The following is a 19,334-nucleotide window of genomic DNA, read 5'->3' on the forward strand; positions in this document are numbered from 1 at the left end:
TAATAAGGACAAACACCACAGCCATGTACCATAGGTTACAAAAATACACTGACATCCTATAATAAGCTAAGAGGAGGTTCCTTTTATATCACACAAGCCTGTTAGTCCTTCAACAAATTGCAGCCAAGGCAGAGAGAAAGTGTTGGCTTCTTCAGAATTAAGTGTTCGGAGCGGAAGAACGAGAAAAAACTAATTTCAAACGAAGAGTAACAAGAAAATTGTTATATGCTTGGGCTATACATTAGGGTGTGCAATTCATATTGACCTAAGGATTAACATCCATCATCCAAGAAGTAACAATTACCAGCTTTCATTATCCAATAGTCAGCAGGAACCAATATCCATTATTCACCATCCAAAAAATGTAAACATCTATCATTCACCATACAAGTATGAACATCAAGCAAGTACCAAAGTCTATTCTCCACCAGCCAACAACTATTAACATCAAACAAATACCAACATCTATCACCAGATAGCAGATCTCAAAATCCATCACTCAACCAATAGATAACGAATAATACTATCCAGTTATCAACATCCAAATACTAACATCGAACAAATACCAATATAATAACATCCTCCAACCAATGGCTATGTTCCAGCATTCATCTTCTAACAAGTCAAAAAGTACAAGTACTGACATCACTGAACAACCGACTAGCCAACTACCTACCCTCCAACATTCACTATCCACATCATCCAAAAATACCAAAAGTCATCATTCAAAGGTAGGCATCTATCATTAAATATCCAGTAAGTATCACATTCATGGTCCAGCTGGCAGTAATTACAATCATCAAGCCAACCATTTGCTCCATAGCTGTTCCCAGAAAGCACTCTCACACGCAGTTCTGTTTGGTCAGAAAGTCAGGCCCTGATTAACCACCAACCCAAATTGCAAGTTATTCTCTGATCAATACATAATAGTATTTTGTTGAAAGCTAAAACGGTAATGTTCATTTGTTTGTGAATTCTTTGTAAAAAGTAAACCTCTGTCTAAATGGCTTATGTGGCTCTGTTGTCCCTAGTCTTCGACAGTGCAGAGGCTCTTCTGTCAGCTTTTCCTCATGTGAATTCCCAGCTGTCTTTAGATTACTTACATTCCCAGAACTGCAAGAAGCCCTAAATTAGTCCAATCCCAACATTAATTGGTTTAGCTGGGTCATGTGATTGAACACTCAAGAGGCACAAATAACCCTTTCAGACTATACCTGAGTAGAATTGCTATAGAAAGGTTCGACATCTCCAGACTTTAAATGATATGCAGGGGATAAAAGTTAAACTGGAACAAATGATCAAAATCACCTTATGATTTTTTAATATGCAGAAAGCCGAAAAGTCTCAGACACAATGACTATAATACATATAGAACAGGGACAACAGGCTATACCCCACAGCAGCTGCAAAACAACGACCTTTCAGCAGATATGTCTATAACTTCTCCCAAAGTTTCAAACAGACTATCAGTCCAGAAAATCCAAGATGTAACAATATGAAACAGGAGAACTGCCCATTAACCATGACTAGATGCGAAGCCCCAGTGGGAACAGAAAAGCAGAAACAGGCATATGTGTTGGATTAAGAGCACACAGAGTGATTGGTCAGGATGTCTGTATGGTGCAGGAAGTTACGTGTTTGCCTAGCACTGCAAATACTGCAGTTTGCTGACATCAGGCAGCCTAATGTTATTAATGACCTGAAACCAAAATGACTGTTGGTCCTTGACACCAAGTCTGAGTTAAGTTTCTTAAATCTTTTGCTCCAGCCAGAGGCACAAATTTGTCTTAATTTTGGGCTCACTCAGTAAAATTCAGGTGCACGTCACAATGTAACAGGACCTGTGAGGGGACTTAAAAACAGAATAACTATTCAGACGTTGCCTGGGTTACCATGGTCAGCGTTACGATACTTCGACTTGACATTATTCAATAAATTCCATGAGATATCCAATACTTTATTATTAAATAGATCCTGTGTTAATGATTTTGTCCAACTGTAGGCTAATGTAAGTGTTCTAAGCATGTTTTTAAGGTAGGCTAGGCTAGGCTATGATGTTTGTTAGGTTAGTTGTACCGTAGTAACATGCATTTTCGCCTTATGATAGGTTTATTGGAATGTAACCCCATTGTAACCAGGCGAGGGGCCGCATTCTGATATTCTATACATATTACCCACATGCACACAATCCTATACAGGTAGAGTCTCAACAGTATTAAATATATGGATGTCCATGATGGTTTACGTACCATGTTAGCTTATGAACCAGCCTAGTAGATCAGTTACATGAAACAGTGAGAGAAAAAGAGAGAGAGAGAGAGAGAGAGAGAGAGAGAGGTAATGAAGCAGGTTCAGAGATACAGGGTAGTCTTGGTTCCCTCATCCCCAACCACCCAAAAATAGACCAGTGCCAGGTAAGGCAGTACATCATATCCAACCAATGGGATTACTACACAGTCAGCAAAAGCCGCCATCTTTACCAGCGTCTGTGCCAGTCCTTGTTTGATTGCTGATTAACAAATACACTACTGAGGGTGCTGTGTAATTCATACAAACCCTACTGGAAAAGGTATTACTATGTCTGATAGCAGAGGGGCATTCACATCTATTGCATCACCTTTGAAAGTCTCAGATCAAATTACTATTGTAACAATATGCTTAACAATACTTATAACGAAGTGCAGATGCGACATCTAATTCATCAGAACCACGCAGTGAAGGTGGTGGATCTGCTTGAGTATATACATTGCATGTAGGTAGATGCGGTTTGATGAATCACAGAACACTAAAATCCTGAGGGAAAAACTTACTGACTGGTTTCAACATTGGTAAGATCGGCAAGGCTTTGGGGACAGCCGCAAGTGTGAGATAATAGGTAATAAGCAGAAGCTTGGTTTTAGATGATATGGGGACTTCAGGTAAGCACTGGTGTAACCGGTCTGAAATAAAGTAATAAATAATAAATAATTAAAGTAAAGTAAATAATTTCAAACAGTGATCAACAGCTGATATTTGAAGGACATGCGAGCACTTCAATGTGGCGGTGGGTGGTGACATCATCGCTCTGCATAGCTGCCTGTAGGTCATCCCTGCTGTCCTTACTACACACATTTCCTGATCTCTGGTCAGTGTTAGATAAATATTATAGAGTAATATGTCATTGACTTATATCTTTGTGTTGATGATGCTTGCATGGGATTATTTTTTGCACTGACCAGTAAATCATATAGAGGAAAAATCTAGGACACAAAAGGAAAAGAAATTATATGCAATAAACTAAGGAAGAGAAGCAAGACCACAGTGAACAGGAGGGAGATGGAGAATCAAAGTTACAGAAAGATGTTAAATGGCACAAACCGTCAGTGCAAAGCCTCAGCGGGTGGCCAGCCGTACGTCTGCTGCATGAGGTGGGCGATCCCAGGCTGGCTGGGGGGTGTGAGGGGGGGGGGTCTATCTTCCAGCAGCCCTGAGACCCATTTAGCTTGCTTTCTCAACCATCCGATATTCCTGATGCTTGGGAAGCCGATGCTGGAGAAAGGCTATTACAATCGCAGCAGGTGGGAAACACGGGTACAAGTCACATGGAAATAGTACACCAGTTACATATCCTGAAAACCAGCCCTTGGAACAAATAACCAAGAAAAGACATTTTGTCCTCGTCGCGTTGACAAGAATTCACGGGCTCTAGAATCAGATTAAAAGAAAAAAAATTCAATATGTCAAAATTACGCATCACGCCGTATATCCCAGATTTCTTTTCACTTCCGCTTCATAGGGGGTCTCCTAAAAATTCTCTACTGTGACCTGTAGTTCCTCCTGGGGACCAGTCCCAGAGCAAGGGATGAGGATGGAGAAGTTATGTATATTCCTACAACCCTACAATACAAAGAGAGAGAGGGTGTGTGTGTGAGAGAGAGAGAGCGAGAGGACGAGGGAAGTACAGGCCAAAGATCACCTCTGAGTTCATTAGTCGTTAAGCCACTTAGCCACTTAGAATATGGGGCTGTATGCGTGCCTGCTGCAAACTTATGTAGTACTGCTCTGTCCAATCTGGACACCAGTGCTTTCCAGATTTCAAGATTTTTCCCAGGTGTGACTGTAATGTGATTTTACCAAAAAACATCCCTGCACAAGCAGTTGACACAGTACAGCTTTTATTAAAGTTACAATGATTAAAGAAAGAAAATCCTTTGATTTTGACATCAGCCATTTAAATGTCCATTGTAAGAGAAGGGTGAGAGTTATATGTGACCTTGAAAAACACTGAGCAAGGATCAGCACAGCTGACTGCAGAGCCTTCATGGTGCAAACTGAAATGCTTTTTCAGCCCTTGTTCACTTGAGAACAGGACACAACCATATGTATCAATTACCAGCACATAAGTGCACATGCACACACAGACACAGACACACAGGCATATAAGGAAATGCAGGGATCTTGCAGGACTGGAAGTTTTATGCAGATGGTTACAAGACTACACAAAAGACAACCACATGTAGGAAAACTAGACCTTTAATGACTGCATGGCACAATGCGATCTTCAAGAGACATCTGTACAAAAAAATCAAAGACATATAGCATGTAACAAAAGGTTTGTTTTAAAACTTTGGTTAAAAGAGCAGGCTGTTGATTTCATCTCGATTTAGCCGTCTTTCAGTCCAGGCTGCGCAGTGACAAAGTTGACTTTAAATCCGTTGTTGTTCCCTCTGCGTAGCACACAGCATCAGCAGCTCCCAAGAATGCACCAGTTCCACCAGCACAGAACCATCTGGAAGCTCTGGCACGTGAGCAAACGGAAAACGCTGAGAGCTGCCCGCCTCCTCCAGAGGTGGCTTCTTGTCCCCTGTCACCTCCACGCGCTGCCCCGGGTGACAGATGCCCTGTGGGCTTGGGGGCCGCCTCTCCTGCCCCTGGGGCCCTGGCCCTGGCTCCTGCCTCCCTCCGTGGGCCGCTGGGGCTGGCTTCTCCTCCGCATAGCCATCATGCCGACCTGTGGTATGGCAAAAGGAGTGTCTGTCACAGGACATGTGAGAGGAAGTGACGGCCAAGAGGTCACATGACCAGTCTCACCTCCTTCTGTTCAGTCAGGGTCTGCTGCAGGTGCTGTATTGAAGCGCTGTCGGCCTGAGCGGAGAGGAGCTGGGCGAGGAGCTTCTCCAGAGAGGGCATGGCCGAATCCGGCTGGGCCTGGTACTCCGACAGGAGCCGCGTGACCTGGGCCAGCTGCTGCCCGGCCAGGGAGCCTTTGGTGGGGTCCGAGTCTGTGGGGAGACCCAGGGATCAGGTTACCTGTGCGCACAAGCCGTCCCCCCATGGGCCGGCATCTGCGGGGTGCACGCCCTTACCACTCTGAGGGAGGGGACCGGACTCAGGCCTGCCGGCCGACTGCTGATACGGGGGAGAGGCTCGCAGCTTGGTTTTGGTGACGGCCAAAGACAGGGGTCTACTGAGGGTGACCATGGGGGGCGCCGGGGGTTGAGGGTCACCCTCACCTTCCCAGGGTGCCTGCAGACCTGGAGCCGAAGCAGAAAGTTGTAGTTCCAGTGGGCTGCTAACAGCACCCATAGCCTACTAGGGGAGTCAGAACCCGCCAAGGTACGGGGGAGAGATACCGGTCTGAGCTGGGCCGGAACCAGATGTCACAGAGTGATGCCCGCTGCCCGAGATGGGCAGATCCAGGGGCTCGCCAGGGCAGCGATCCAGCAGCTGGGGGGAGGCACACAAAGCAATCAATCGCAGAACATCCAACACAGATCAAGAACATGGAACAGCACAGGGATTACTACATACAGAAAACACAGGCAGACATGCTGCGTGGCACAGACAGCCTTATCTGTGTGTGAAGTGCAGTACAGGCAAGCTTACCTTGCTGATGTAGTACTGCAGCTGGGCCTGTCTGTACTCGTCCTGCCCCCCCGGCCTGCCTGTATGTGCTGGTTGGTTCTCTGCACTCCTCTCCAGGTACTGGCTGGTGCCAGAATGACCGGGAATCACTACACGCTCTAAACCACTTCCCAGTGCAGTGTTGTACTGGGTACCTTCAGGGGCCCCCCAATTGGACCTGGGCCCCCCACTCTCTCCCAGCTGTGGCCCCCATGAGCTGTAACCCAGGACGCCCGACCTGTAGTGCTCCAGTCCGGCGTGGTGTTCGCCCTGTGCCACCACACTACCTACGCTCAGGTCCAGCCTGGTATCCTTCTGCGAAACAACCTCCCTGCCACTAGGGGCACTGTGTCCACTCCCCCCCAAATGTCTGTCCCTCTCTGTGCTGATTCCCAGAGAGACACCCCCCTCTGCACAGTACCCTGTCTGACTCAGTCTGCCTCCGTCTCCATGGTAACCGGCCTGCCCCTGGAGGGAGGACAAGCGGGCATCCCGGGTCACTCTGTCCCCAGAGCGCTCCTCTCTGCCGCTCTCCATGTCATGGACCCCCGCAGGCCTCCTGTTCTCTCTGCCCTTCCATGGAAGCCCTCGCTCCAGCCCTGGAGCTGCATGCCTCTCTTTGGCCAGGGGTTTCTCGCAAAGTTCCTCCAGGTCACAGCCTCCAGCTGAGGATACAAGCAGAGTAAAGAGGCCATGACGCCTCCTCCGGTCAGCCAGCCGGCCCTATAAGCCCGGGTGGCTCTACACTGCCACCTCTGGGCCTTTGTACTAACTGTCAAACACATAAGCTGCATGAGAAATGCTACATTAACTTAATCAAATACAAAGAGTGACCCAGCCTCCACACATCCGATCGAATGACACACTGACCTCCGTCACTGACAGAATCGTCCTAATGTTTGATCCTGAAGAGTGATTCACGTAACTGTGGCCCCGAGGCAGTACTGGGGCTGGGAAACATACCGGCCACAGAGATTAATCACGAAAGGGCCTTTGGCAGGGACAGCGCCTAAGCCTGTAAGCACGCTAACCCTCGGCCACATTTAGCGCCCGCTAATTTGGTCCCAGGTAACAGGAGCGGTCCATTTTGACCAAATTCTGAATCTACAGAATCAGAAAAAAATGCCAATACTTTATCTTTATAAATGTTATAATTATTTACTAAAAATAATACAAAATGAAAATATCTTGAATATGAGGCTGAAAATGATTGATGGAATGGCATCTAAACAGTCCTATTTATTAATTGTATCTGTTTCATTATGCTGGGATTCACTAGGTTTTCCAGGATGCTGACATGTATGATTACACTGAAAGCCCTCTACAGTACAACACCAAAGACCTCCTGAATAATGTTCTCGATTTAATTGATTAGCCCTCGCGATTCTATGAGCAGACAGGAGGGGGCGCTTGACTGGAGCAGACAGATCTGCTTGCGATATCTTCCTGCGGCAGCTGAAGGTGGGGAGAGCCACTGCTTACGAAGCTCTAAGTGGATCAGAGGCACTAAGGGGAGAAAGCAAGGCCCATATGGCTGTGGCAGACAGATGCGTACAAGAGGCCGTGTCGCCAGACCGGTTTAAAGCATGATATTTATATGGTGTGTCCCCCATATTTACATCCTGCCACTTTACATCAGTATAAAGGGACTCTGCAATAATAAGATGCATTTGTCAAACAAACATATAAATTAATCAATAACTGAAGCACATAAGACACATAAGAGAATTAAGCGATAAGAGGATCTGAAGGCTGGCTTCGAGATCCCACGGGGCTTTGCTGTGCTTACACTCATCATCTGCCCGCATCCGCCCCCCCCCCCCCACCTACTAAAGTAAAGTCATTATCCATATCTCTCTCCGAGTCGGAACTCGGATGAAAACGTCACTTCCCGTCGGAAACACGCCTCTTTTATGACGTTGATGTCAGACAGAATTTCGTTGTCCTAGTTTCCCCTGTTATACAGTCAACAATAATTCTATTTTCTAAATATTTAAAAATGTTTATTTTGTTAAATGTATTAATAGTTATAAATGTAATTGCACGTGTTTGACTTGGAGAACGCCATATCATGCATAAACAGTATCCTAGTATGCAATGTCAGCTTTCTACCAGACTTGTCAGTGTCTTTTGTTTGTTTGTAGTTTGTTTGCCTCTCGAAAAAGGAATATCGCTATGAATGTACTAAAATATTTGATAAAGCTTTTAATGTGGTTTGATTAGTTTGTGTTTCTTGTTTGTCTCTGAAAAAATAATCTCATTCCAAATCTGCTAAAATATAAAGTTAACAACACACAGCAGCGTGTTCATGGAGGCAGCCATGTTTGTTCCGAGATGTGGTAGCTGGAACAGGAGATTGTCGGACGTGACGTCACGCACCTTGGAATCCAATCACACCAATCACATTCCCTCAATAAAATCTAGGGTTCAGTGGGGGGAGGCTCAGACTGGTGCACTGTTGGCTTCTGTTTAATGGGGGAGGGGGGGCTGACCTGTGATCGCTGTGTCATCCAACTGAGGCTCCAGGGGGCAGAAGGAGCTGCTGTGGTTAAACAGGCTGCTCAGGTCCGGCTGGGGGGCGCGAGAGCCAAGAGCTTTGTGGAGGGGTGACTCCAGTCTCGTGTGAGGCGTCTCCCTGGACATCATGAACTCAAGGGGCTGTGAGGGGTCTTGGTGGGGGTCTTGGGAGGGGAGGGGGCAGGATAAATCAGTGAGACGTCACACAGGGCCCGACGCTGCCCCAGCCCCGCACACGCACCCCCCCCCCCATACCTGGCACATGCTGTAACAATGAGCCGGCCTGATCCAGCTCCCGGTCCGACATCACCGGCAGCTCCACCCTGCTGCTTGGAGGGGGTGAGGGGGGGGGGCCCACCTGAGAGCGAACAGGCAGTGGGGGACACTCATGCTCAAATACCAAACATGATTGACATGATTTACGTTTATATGGTACAGACAGCATATAACACAGCCGGTTCTGATCTGACATCAGCTTAAAGCAGGGATGGGGAACCTGATCCATGGAGGGCCGGTGTGGGTGCGGGTTTTTGGGATGGCCTCTCAATCAGCCAATAACAGTGGGTCCCCAGGACTGCAGTTCAGAACCACTGCTTTATTATTGGCTATTACCTGCACCCACACTGGCCCTCCATGGAACAGGTTCCCCACCCCTGGGTTAAAGCATTGCCATATTTCCTTAAGAATATTTTCCTTTAAATTATGCTGCAAAAATCGAATAATTGTGCTGTTCTTTTTTCTAATAAGGAACTAATAAGAAAAAAATGTGTTTAAAATCAGAAGAGTTTGAAATACATGGGCATTTCCAGAACGCTACTCCTGCCAACCATCTGTATTATACATCATTTAAATTACCAGTATATGAAGAAAATTATTCAACATTGATTCAGCACTTTTACCCAGCAGCTATGATGATTATCTGGTAAGACCCTCCCACCCATCCCAGACCTGGTTCTGATTGGCCAGCAGCCTGAGTGCTTCCGTCCAATGGGAGCGCAATAGTTCCTGCAGGCGAGACACCAGCTCCGCCCTCTGGGCCTCCAGCTTCCTCTTGCTGCTCTCCAAACTCTGCACCTCCTCCTGCTTTAGGGTCAGCCTGGAGGTGGGCAGAGGAGGGGCCAGTAGGAAGTGGCTTTAAGAACAACCCCCCCCCCCCCCCCCGCCATGCAGCTGAGAGGTCTCCCGAGCAGCCCCACCTCCTCTCATAATCTTCAGCGAGCCGCCGGTGTCGGTCGTCACGCCCCTGCAGCTCGGCCCTGAACTCGGCCATCTGTTTGGACAGCTCCCTCTCCTGATGGGCACCGAGGTCCAGCAGCTGCTTCCTGAGTGACGAGGGCAGCCGGAGGACAGGGAGATGTTAACCAGGACTACAAGCCCCCGCTGCGGAGGTCACCCACCTGCAGCCGGCCCGCTGCTGAACATCAGCAGGGCCAGAGTCACCCTGGAACAGCCAGAGTCACCCTGGAAGGCACAGGTATACCTGTGCTGCTCCCTCAGCGAGGCCGTGCTCTCCTCGTTCTCCTTCTGTAGGGCTATCAGCCGCTCTGTCACCTGCTGCTCCAGCGAGAGTTTCAGCTCCACCTCCAGGTGGGAGCGCTGGGCCTCGGAGCGAGCCTGAGACCCGGCGGGGCACACAGACGGCTGCCATTAGCTTCAGGATAACCCCACACACCCCCCGCACCCACACACACACACACACACGTTCCCAGCTGACCTGCTCCAGTGCTCTGTCCATCCGTGCCGCGTCCCTCTCCCTGCGCGCCTCCTCCAGCTCCCCGTCTAGCTGTTGCAGCCTGGCTTGGGCCGCCCGCAGCTCCTGCTGAGCCTCCTTCAGCTGCTGGGTCTCATGCTCTCGGCCAGCCTGAGGGGGAGGGGTCAGAGTTGAGATTGGGCCCCTCCAGTCCCCCGCCCACCCCCCTGCCGCACCAGCCCCCCAGCCCCCACTCCTCACCTTCTCCCTGTCCAACTCAGCAGCCTGCAGCACCAGCCGCTCCTCCAGCTCCCTCTCCCTACTGCTCCAGGCCTCCCTGTGCTGGGACAAAGTGCTATGCGTTTCCTGGACCTCCCTGCGCGCCTCCTCCAGCTCACGTTCCCTCCTCCGGCCCTGCTCCTCCAGCCGTGCGCGGAGGTCAGCCAGCTGCCGCTCCTGCAGGGAGGGTTACTCTAAGCGTGATGTGTGAGGTGCGTGTGTGTGTGTGTGTCTGTGTGTGTGTCTGAGGGACATGTACCAACAGCTGGTTGGTGCTCCTCAGCTCCTCTCCGTGCTTCTGCTCCCTGTCCATCGTCTCGACAGCCTGGGAGAGGGACTGCTCCAAGCGCAGAGATGCCTGCAGAGATGTGTACACATGCACGGTCTGCACAGCTGCATTTGTGGAGCCTTATCAAGAGCAGATGGCCACGGGATACAGAGAGGTGAAAAGTGTAGCTCACAGTAACAGGCAGACAGACAAACGGAGACAGGCATACGCAGAGAGACAGATGCAGGCGGGCAGACAGGCAACCTCAGATGTAGACAGGTGCAGACATCTAGACACAGGCAAACACAGAGTCATATGCACACAGGCAGACGAGTGAAGACATTATGCAGTCTTGCAGCGATACAGGCAGATGGGTTAGAGAAGATGGAGACAAGTGCAGATGCATGCAGACACAGAGAGGCACAGAGACATATCCAGACAGACAGACACACTCAAATGCTTGCAGACAAGCAGACGCAGACATTCAAGCAGACACATGCAGACAGACAGACACAATACAGATGTAGTGCAAGTGCTCGCTGACCTCCTGCTGCTTGGCCTGGGTCTTCTGTGCCGCCTCCTTCTCCTCATGCAGCCTCCCAATTCTCTCACTCTGCTCCTGCTCGTGTCTCCTCCAGCCCGCCACCATTTTGGCCAGAGTCTGGGTGTGGGGGGGGCAGGCGTGTTTCACACTGCCATTGTAGCATGCAGAGTGTGTAGAGCAGTGCTGGCCAATCTTACCCAGAATGGGCCATTGTGTGTGCAGGATTTCACTGCAATTCCCTAATTAGATTAATAATTGACAACTGATTGTCACTCACACCTGGGTTTGGACAGCTGGATACACACTGGCCCTTTGCAGATAAGATTGCCCACCCCTGGTGTAGAGTGTACAGAGCTACAGCATCTGGATGCTAGTGCATGCCAATTCTCTGTGTGTGTTTGGGTGTTTGTGTGTGCCGATTGGCTGTGTGCTTCTGAGTGTTTGTGTGTGCCGATTGGCTGTGTGCTTCTGAGTGTTTGTGTGTGCCGATTGGCTGTGTGCTTCTGAGTGTTTGTGTGTGCCGATTGGTTGTGTGCGTCTGGGCTTTTGTGAGTGCTGATTGGCCGTGTGCTTCTGGGCATTTATGCGTACCAATTGACTGTTTGCGTCCGGGTGTTTGTGCATGCCGATTCACTGCATACTTCTGGGCATCTGTGCGTGCCAATTGGCTGTATGCATCTGGTCATTTGTGTGTGCCGATTCGCTGAGTGCATCCGAACGTTTGTGAGAGCCGATTCGTTGTGTCCGTCTGGGTGTGCGTCTGAGCGGTTTGCGTGTGCCGATAGACTGTGTGCAGCTGCCCACCTTGTCTAGCTGCTCAATCATGACATTCTTCTTCCTGTCGGCGGATGTGGCCAGGGCCAGCTGCTGCTGGAACTGAAGGGCCTTGTTCTGTAAGGCACGGACCTGCCTCTCGCAGTGCTGCGAAAAACCACGATGGGGGGGGAGGTGGGGTCACCAGGAGCACACCCACACAGTGAGACCGGGACATCATCAACACAGCCACTGACGGAGACCCCAGTGCATGGATACATCGATCCCAACACCACCATCACTGACCAAACAAATAAGGGGATTTTAAAAGGCAATGCCAATTAACCAGCAGAATCAGCAGAGAAGAAACAGGGATGGTGTTACTGGGCTAATGACGGCTAGCATTAGGATGACCGGGCATTAGGATGACCGGGTCTTCCGAGGGCAGAAGGGTCAGAAAAGGGGCGGGGGGGGGGGGATGCCAGTGAGCCAGTGACAGGGCAGGATGCAGTTCTGGAGGGGAGAGTAGGGATACTGGCAGGAGACGTCCCAGGGGCAGCTGCCAGTGCTAGCAGCAGCAAAGCCCATGTGGTGTGATGGGATCAGCCTCACGGGCCCCTGGCCGCCAAATCAAGGCACCGCGCAGACATGGGCACACAAGCCGCTCAGTACCGACAGAGACAGGGGCTTGGAAACCAACGGGGACGTGGCCTCACTTCCTGTCCGCTCATCGGCTTCGCTTGCTTGTTCAAACATGCATCTGCTTATGCAGATTATGCCCTGACGTCCTTTCTAGTGTTGCTCCTAAACGAACGCTGTGTGTGATGAGAACGCTTCCATGATGGGACACGTTTATTAACGAGCACAAGCCAGCGCAGCAGGACTAAAAGAAATCAATCAATTAATTCTTATGAAGTCTTTCAAGAACAAAATCATTTTACCTGCATAGGTATTCTGCAGTTTAGGGAGGTCGACAGTTTAAATATTTACCAGTTTCTGATTCTGGTGAAGCAGAAACACACACACACACACACACACACACACACACACACACACACATATATATATATATAAAAATGCACAAATCGGAGACATAGGTGAGAGTGCAGTGAGAGTTAGTGTGATCACTACTAATAATGAATAATATATAAACTATGCCTTTTTTTCCTTGAGATAATCCACGCTTTTTGACGCAGAACACTGGTATCTCTGTGAATTTCGACCAATCAGATAGTGGTGACGCAGCCAGCTCAGTTTGGTCACGTTTTCAGCATTTCTAGTAAGCAGGGTTATGTCAGCGCAGGTGTGGATGAATAATTTACAATGGAGAATTGTAATTTTTTTCATTACGGTTTGGGTACGGCTCGGTTCTTGGTGCCATTTGTTATACTGCACACATTTGGCAAACTGAACTTAGTCTCATTTTTTAATTCTGAGGAGCCTGAAATCACATACTGACGGCCTGCAGTACCTTCCGGCGTGTGCGCTCCCTGTCCAGACAATCCTGCAGGACCTGCCCCTCCGCGGACATCGGCGGGCCCCCGTCGGACCGCAGGCGGGAGTACCGGGGGAAGAGGTCATCCAGGCCACTGAAGGACAAGGTGGGTGACGCCAGCACCGGGGCACTGCTGAGAGGGGGGGGGCACAGGGTCACGGTCACACCCAGAAGGCACCAACAGACCAGTCCCCAAGTCTACAGCCCCCACAGCAACTTCTGTTCAGCCAAAAGGATCTCCCAGAACACTCTGACAAAGCCTCTAGAGAAACATGCCTAGCATAGCAACTGCAGTGTAATGACACGTTAAAGCAAATTAGACAGCATCAAAGAAAGCCTGCCCACCTGAGTAGGTGCGAGGTGGCGTCGCTATCGAAGGACTCGTCGTCCTTCCCCTGTGTGTCGAGCTGAGTGAACCCAGACATGTAGCTGGCGGCCCCTGCAGGTGGGAAAGGTAATGACAAGCTTAACAGCAGCTTAGCTCTGGCCCTGCTGAAAGCAGAAGGCAGGAAAACAATGTAAGCAAGAGGTGACCATAGGTGTGCATCAGGATGACGACTTTGGCCAAATGCCACCCTCTTGTGGTTGCCTGGAGAAGTTCAAGATAGCACTGCCTTGTTCGGAGCTGGGAGTTTCTCTGGTCATGTGACTCACTCTCTTGCTCTGAGGTCTCCTGTCCCGCCCTCAGCATGGTCTGCAGGTGACGCCGTACGCTCTCCATGTCCTGGATGTGCTCCCTGCCATTCTAGAACCGAGACACACACCAAAAAGCAACATGAATTGTTTTCCTCTTATTCTAGTTACATATACATATTTATGTACAATGATACACTTACTCTAAGGTGATATATTGTCACTACCACTATATTATATTAAAAAAAAAAACAAAGTCTCTCAACTGTAAAACATCACCTGCGTGCTACTACAGAGGTGGATGGAGGCACAAGAACAGTTTCTTCCCACGAGTGATCACACTTATGCTCCGCCCCTACCCCGCCCCGCCCCCTTAACAAGCAAAACCTCATTGATGTAAATGAGTCACTGTACTTATTGTATTGTTTCACACATATTGTGTATTGTTTGTACGTATCGTATTTATACCAACAGTCATTGCTCTGATATGCACTCCAGGAGTTTCTATACATTTACAAACAATGCATCCACTTTGTATATATCAACCGGACTAAACTTGACCGTTGTCTTGTCCCTTGTGTGTGGATATGCAGAATCTTGGGAACAGAGTCCACTCACTATGATACTTCTGGAAACTTCATGAAATATTCTCCTATTGTCTGACTTTTGTGCTAAATGTCGTACAAATAAGTATAATTAATCCTTTTTGGAGAAACACAAAAAAATTGAGCATCTAAAAGTACTGAAAAGGTTTTTGGGCCACACTGCAACCCATAGTCCTAGGTGCTTACCAGTACTGAGGCAGAGCTGTTGTCCACACTGGTCTGTAGACTATGGCTCATCTTCTCTGCCAGCTCCCCCAGCTCCAAGTCTTCATCTATTGCTCTCGCAGTCCCCTCAGCAGGGTCACCAATGTTGGGGGAGAGGGAAGCTGGGGTGCTGGATTCGGCCCCCTCTGGCTCCTCCAGCTGTCCCAGAAAGTGTGCAGGGGTAGCCTTCATCCACGCAGCAGAAATGTCACTGGTCAGACTGGGCGATGAGAGGCTGAAAGTCACCTGTCTGGGAGACAGATGCAGAAGGGGGGATATTTAAAAGACAATGGTCCGTGGCCTTTCCAAAACTCTAAAGAAGAAGCATGAGAAGTTCAATAAGACCAGGGTTTCCCAGCCCCACCTACTCAGGGACCCTCAAACAGTCCATGTTTTTGCTCCCTGCCAGACAGTCCACAACTTTTGCTACTGGGAGCTGGAAGAGAGCAAAAATATGCAGTCTGGGAGTCCCCAAGGACTAGGTTGGGAAACACTGACATAGCCTACACTAAGGGACACACCTGGATCTCTCTGTGGGGTCAGTGACAAGGCGACCAGTCAGACCAGCCACGCCCAGCTTCTCGCTGCTCTTCAGTGAGGCATAGAGTCGGGCAGTGACCTGGCTGGAGGGGGGCAGGGTGGAGAGGGGTGACGTGGGCCAGGAATGAGCCAGGGACGGCTGCCATTTCTCTGACAACGAACGAGAGGCCTCTGCCAGGGATGGGGGCAGGAAGGAGGGAGGAGGCGATGCACTCGGGGATGCAGGCAGAGGCTCTACGTCACTCAGCAGGTCTTCCTTCTTCATCGCTGACATTATCGCCTCACATTAAACGTCACCAATCATAAAAAAAGTTAGATGTAACTAAATAAGATGCATACACCAACTCATGCTCATGGTGGCTGGACTTCAGTCACAGCGACAGTTTATTTCCACAAAGCTCAGCGATAGGTTGGTAGTCAACCGTTAGGAATAAATCGATTTATAAGTATCAAATCCATATAATTTGCGCATGCTTTACTGACAATAGTATTTCAACGACAGCAAAGCGATTAATCAGTTTGCTAATACATGCTTATTGTAAAGTTCGACTAATAATAACTAACCATAATAAACAAAAACTTAGCTAGGTAAACCATAAAAAGATGCCACAACTAAATCCACGCGTTTTTTAGATTTTAAGTTATGGAGCCAGGTAACTAGACAGTACTGTAACGATGTAAAGTATGAAAGGATCTGCATATTAGTAGTCTCCTACTATCTACAGTTCTAGCTAATTAACGGGCTATGGAGCTAGCTATTACATTTCCATCGCACATCGGTGGAGGGAAACACTATCTCCAACCAATTAAATCTTGTTGCTTACCGGTAACAAGTACTATCCCGGAGGAGTAAGTTGTCAAAAACTGCCTGGTAACCTACCACTGAGGCTAAATCCCCAAGCGAAATATCGGTTATGGGCAGGAAGGGTTCAGTCCATTTCAAACGCGGCATAGCAACCGCGCATCTCAACGACGTGCTTTCGTCATCAAAAAGGGACAGGAGGTTTTCGGCCTTTTTCCTTTTTAAACGGAGGACTTGAGGGGACTTTCCTATTGAAATTTCAGACTAGGAATTCGGAATTTCCGAGTTACGAGTTCAGTTGGAACGCAGCATAAGTGTGGTATAACTATCTTAAACCTTATGATGTGAACAACAAAGATTAAATGAAATATTCATGATAATATATCAAATACATTCCGCGTAGTGGTTTCCGAACCGTTGAGGTCTCTTTGGCTAGTTACCAGTAGATGGCGCGCGCGTTTGTTTAGTGAATGCATGTACAGTACTTCATCCATCCAATACTATTGTATGATTTTTCTTAGCAATCACGGATCATGTTTTCCTTTGGTACTGATTTTAGGATAATAATAAAACGATATGAGGCAGAGACAAAATGCACTATGGAATTTAATATCCATTAAAACAATTAGCAATGCTACAAGACATGAAGAAAAAGACATTTTAATCAAACTTTAAAAGGAAATTTAACAGACCTTCAATAACAACATACTATAGATACACATACAATAGAGTCATCCACTAATCTTCGGACTGCTTATTCATATTCATTGAGTCAACAGATCCGTAATATATTTAACAATAATATCATCAATTTGGTTTGGTGTAAGTAAATCTTGTTACTGGATTTAAATATCACCATGCTTTTATTAAATATGTTTTTTACTTGTCCTCTTTTATATCAGCTCCTACAACTTCAAATCTCTTATAGATGAGCTGTTATCTACAATCCTGCAGTTTTCCAGGCAGATCTCCTTCTTCAGACAACGGAAGCAGAACCAGATACGGCAGTCTGGACATTTTAGGTTGCGACATCCCCTTCCCATGTGGGAGACTAACGCTTTGCATCCAGGACACACACGGAAGAAGGGACATCCCACCACAGATGCCCCAGGGACCGTGATGGTCTCGGGTGAGAGGAGGGCTGCCCGCAGCCCACACTGTGGCAGGGAGCAGATGCTTTCCAATGCGGCTTCCTTCGGCCATTCCCGCCTGCAGGCCCAGCAGAACTGGTAAACTCGATGCAGCTGCTTGGAGCAGGGTTTGCACACAGTACGCACGCCACAACTTCCTTTCGAACACCAGCTCTGGCATCTAGGACACTGAAGGAGGACAGTCACAGAATTCGATGCGATCAAAAAAATCAGCATCACATCCACGATTACACCTTACCACTGGATATTTCAATACTCAATTCTATAGATTAATCATATATGCAATTATAATGAAAATAATTTTATTATCTCTTGAAAAGTAAATATAAACACACTTATATGGTTACACGAAATATTGTTTACGACATTAGTTTAAAACTGTCAAGCGCATCTAAGTTCTCAGTTACTTCTCCGTCGCACCGGGATGTTTCGAATGCTTCTTCATGCACGGTGTGGTATTGTACCATGTCAATGCATTATTGCATATTTCATATTGCACATTACCATGAAAAATGCCAGACTCGTGACTTTTGACCGTTGGCAGCCGACTGATTTCTTGCCTTTCCTCTGACATTTTTCTATTCCATTTTAATAGGTATTGCCAAAAATACAGTACTACGGAAGCCGAGAACGGCTGTGCTTGCAGTTACTTTTAATGCCATTATCGCGAGATAACGAGATCGTTTTCTTTGAATAATTAAAATGATAAACACATTGTGACGCTACGAGGCCACACGCAGCGATATTGTCTATGCACTGCTGAGCTACTTAATGTGTGCATCTATGTATTTAACATTGAAAGTGTTCAATCCGTGTAGTGTTTTACCATGAAGTGCTGTCATGTCCTGTCTCTAAGTTACATTATGGTCCTAGGAAAAGCTACGTCACACCACTGTACACAAAATGCGTACGACATAATAATAAACATACTTAGATTTGATATAAGCAAACCTTCACACCTACATTCAGATCTACACACATTGTCTGAATCCTTGGGGATTACTCCACTAAGCGAAATGTGCTATGCCTGACACACATCTACACAATGGTTAGAGGGATATTATGGATATTATCTATACAAACGCATTTGTAGATCTGCAGCTGCAGAAGTGCCAAAATAACTAGTAGAAAGACAGCCAACTGAGAGGTTCGTCTGAGTTATAACTGATGACTTGTCGGCATATAGAGCTCTTGGAGCAAAATACTTTGACTTTCTAGCCATTAATACCTATTTACGCAATTACAGAATTAAGATAGTCACATAACTCCATACACATTTGCAAATAATTTTGCTGTAAGTAGCCCCATATTCACAGCGCACATGTACAGAGTATGTGACAAATCCAACTTCGGGAAAAAGTATCGCTACCGCCACTCCGCCTTAATATTTGATGGTTTTTAAGTACCTGAGCTTGGTTTCCATTGTGATTCTCAGTCACGATGTTGTTCTGTCATGACACGAAGAGAGGAAGTCACGTAATCATAGAATAGGATAAAAAGGTACAAAAAACAATATTGGCTATATGGTCTGACCTGCTGACGATGTTTAATTACTCACCATGACTCCTATCGTCTCTTCGGAATAGTCAAAGCTTCGTCTGGACCCAGCGATTTCTGACTTTAACGCACTTTAACTCCAAATCCCCAAATTTGAAGCTGAAGAAACGCAGTTTACTCGGCACATAGTAAAAGTAAAAGGAGCTGAAAGGAATTTTCTGCAGTTTCACTTTTGGTTTAAATTCTTTCTTCACCAGCGCCACATCAGTGAAGTTATTAACTGACTTGGATTTCTTATCTTGATATGCACTCACACATTGGTTATTTCACTATCCAATATAAACGGTTCTTCATAGTTTCAGGCGGACCAGCGTAACCTTGCGATTTCATGTTCTTTTAGCGTGGGGTCCGTACTTTCCCTAAAGTCTAGCTTTAAGGGGTCATGGGGAAAACTGTACGACATTAAAACATGC

The 19,334-nt window shown here is 47.5% G+C and overlaps 1 protein-coding gene across 6 annotated transcripts; it reads right to left on the reverse strand.

Moving 5' to 3' along the window:
* Positions 1-4,494: 4,494 nt before the first annotated feature.
* On the reverse strand, positions 4,495-16,665 carry cntrob (centrobin, centrosomal BRCA2 interacting protein). Of its 6 annotated transcripts, none has more exons than XM_072717367.1 (21): positions 16,292-16,663; positions 15,393-15,691; positions 14,854-15,121; positions 14,084-14,174; positions 13,775-13,868; positions 13,406-13,559; positions 11,986-12,102; positions 11,182-11,298; positions 10,629-10,727; positions 10,352-10,546; positions 10,115-10,261; positions 9,881-10,014; positions 9,597-9,722; positions 9,349-9,496; positions 8,656-8,758; positions 8,376-8,564; positions 5,866-6,548; positions 5,613-5,706; positions 5,346-5,513; positions 5,071-5,261; positions 4,495-4,990 (listed from the first exon to the last, which is right to left on the reverse strand). In XM_072717367.1, the coding sequence occupies exons 1-21, from the start codon at positions 16,361-16,363 to the stop codon at positions 4,847-4,849; spliced, it is 3,633 nt and encodes a 1,210-aa protein (XP_072573468.1). In that variant the 5' UTR covers positions 16,364-16,663; the 3' UTR covers positions 4,495-4,846. The 6 variants fall into 6 exon arrangements, with proteins under 6 accessions (XP_072573468.1, XP_072573467.1, XP_072573470.1 ...); XM_072717366.1 differs by having other exon boundaries at positions 13,406-13,562; XM_072717369.1 differs by having other exon boundaries at positions 13,406-13,562; positions 15,393-15,494; positions 16,236-16,663.
* Positions 16,666-19,334: the final 2,669 nt, after the last annotated feature.

Source organism: Paramormyrops kingsleyae, chromosome 10 (genome assembly GCF_048594095.1).
Source record: "Paramormyrops kingsleyae isolate MSU_618 chromosome 10, PKINGS_0.4, whole genome shotgun sequence".
In the NCBI taxonomy this organism is placed as follows: domain Eukaryota; kingdom Metazoa; phylum Chordata; class Actinopteri; order Osteoglossiformes; family Mormyridae; genus Paramormyrops; species Paramormyrops kingsleyae.

What these genes read in the sequence shown, in the direction of transcription:
- cntrob (XM_072717366.1), bottom strand. Translation starts at nt 16,363, where the DNA reads ATGCCGCGTTTGAAATGGACTGAACCCTTCCTGCCCATAACCGATATT. An exon ending in CTGAGTTGGACAGGGAGAAG is followed by an intron (nt 10,262 to 10,351) that starts GTGAGGAGTGGG and finishes CCTCCCCCTCAG; the next exon opens with GCTGGCCGAGAGCATGAGAC. An exon ending in CCCTGACTGAACAGAAGGAG is followed by an intron (nt 4,991 to 5,070) that starts GTGAGACTGGTC and finishes GCCATACCACAG; the next exon opens with GTCGGCATGATGGCTATGCG.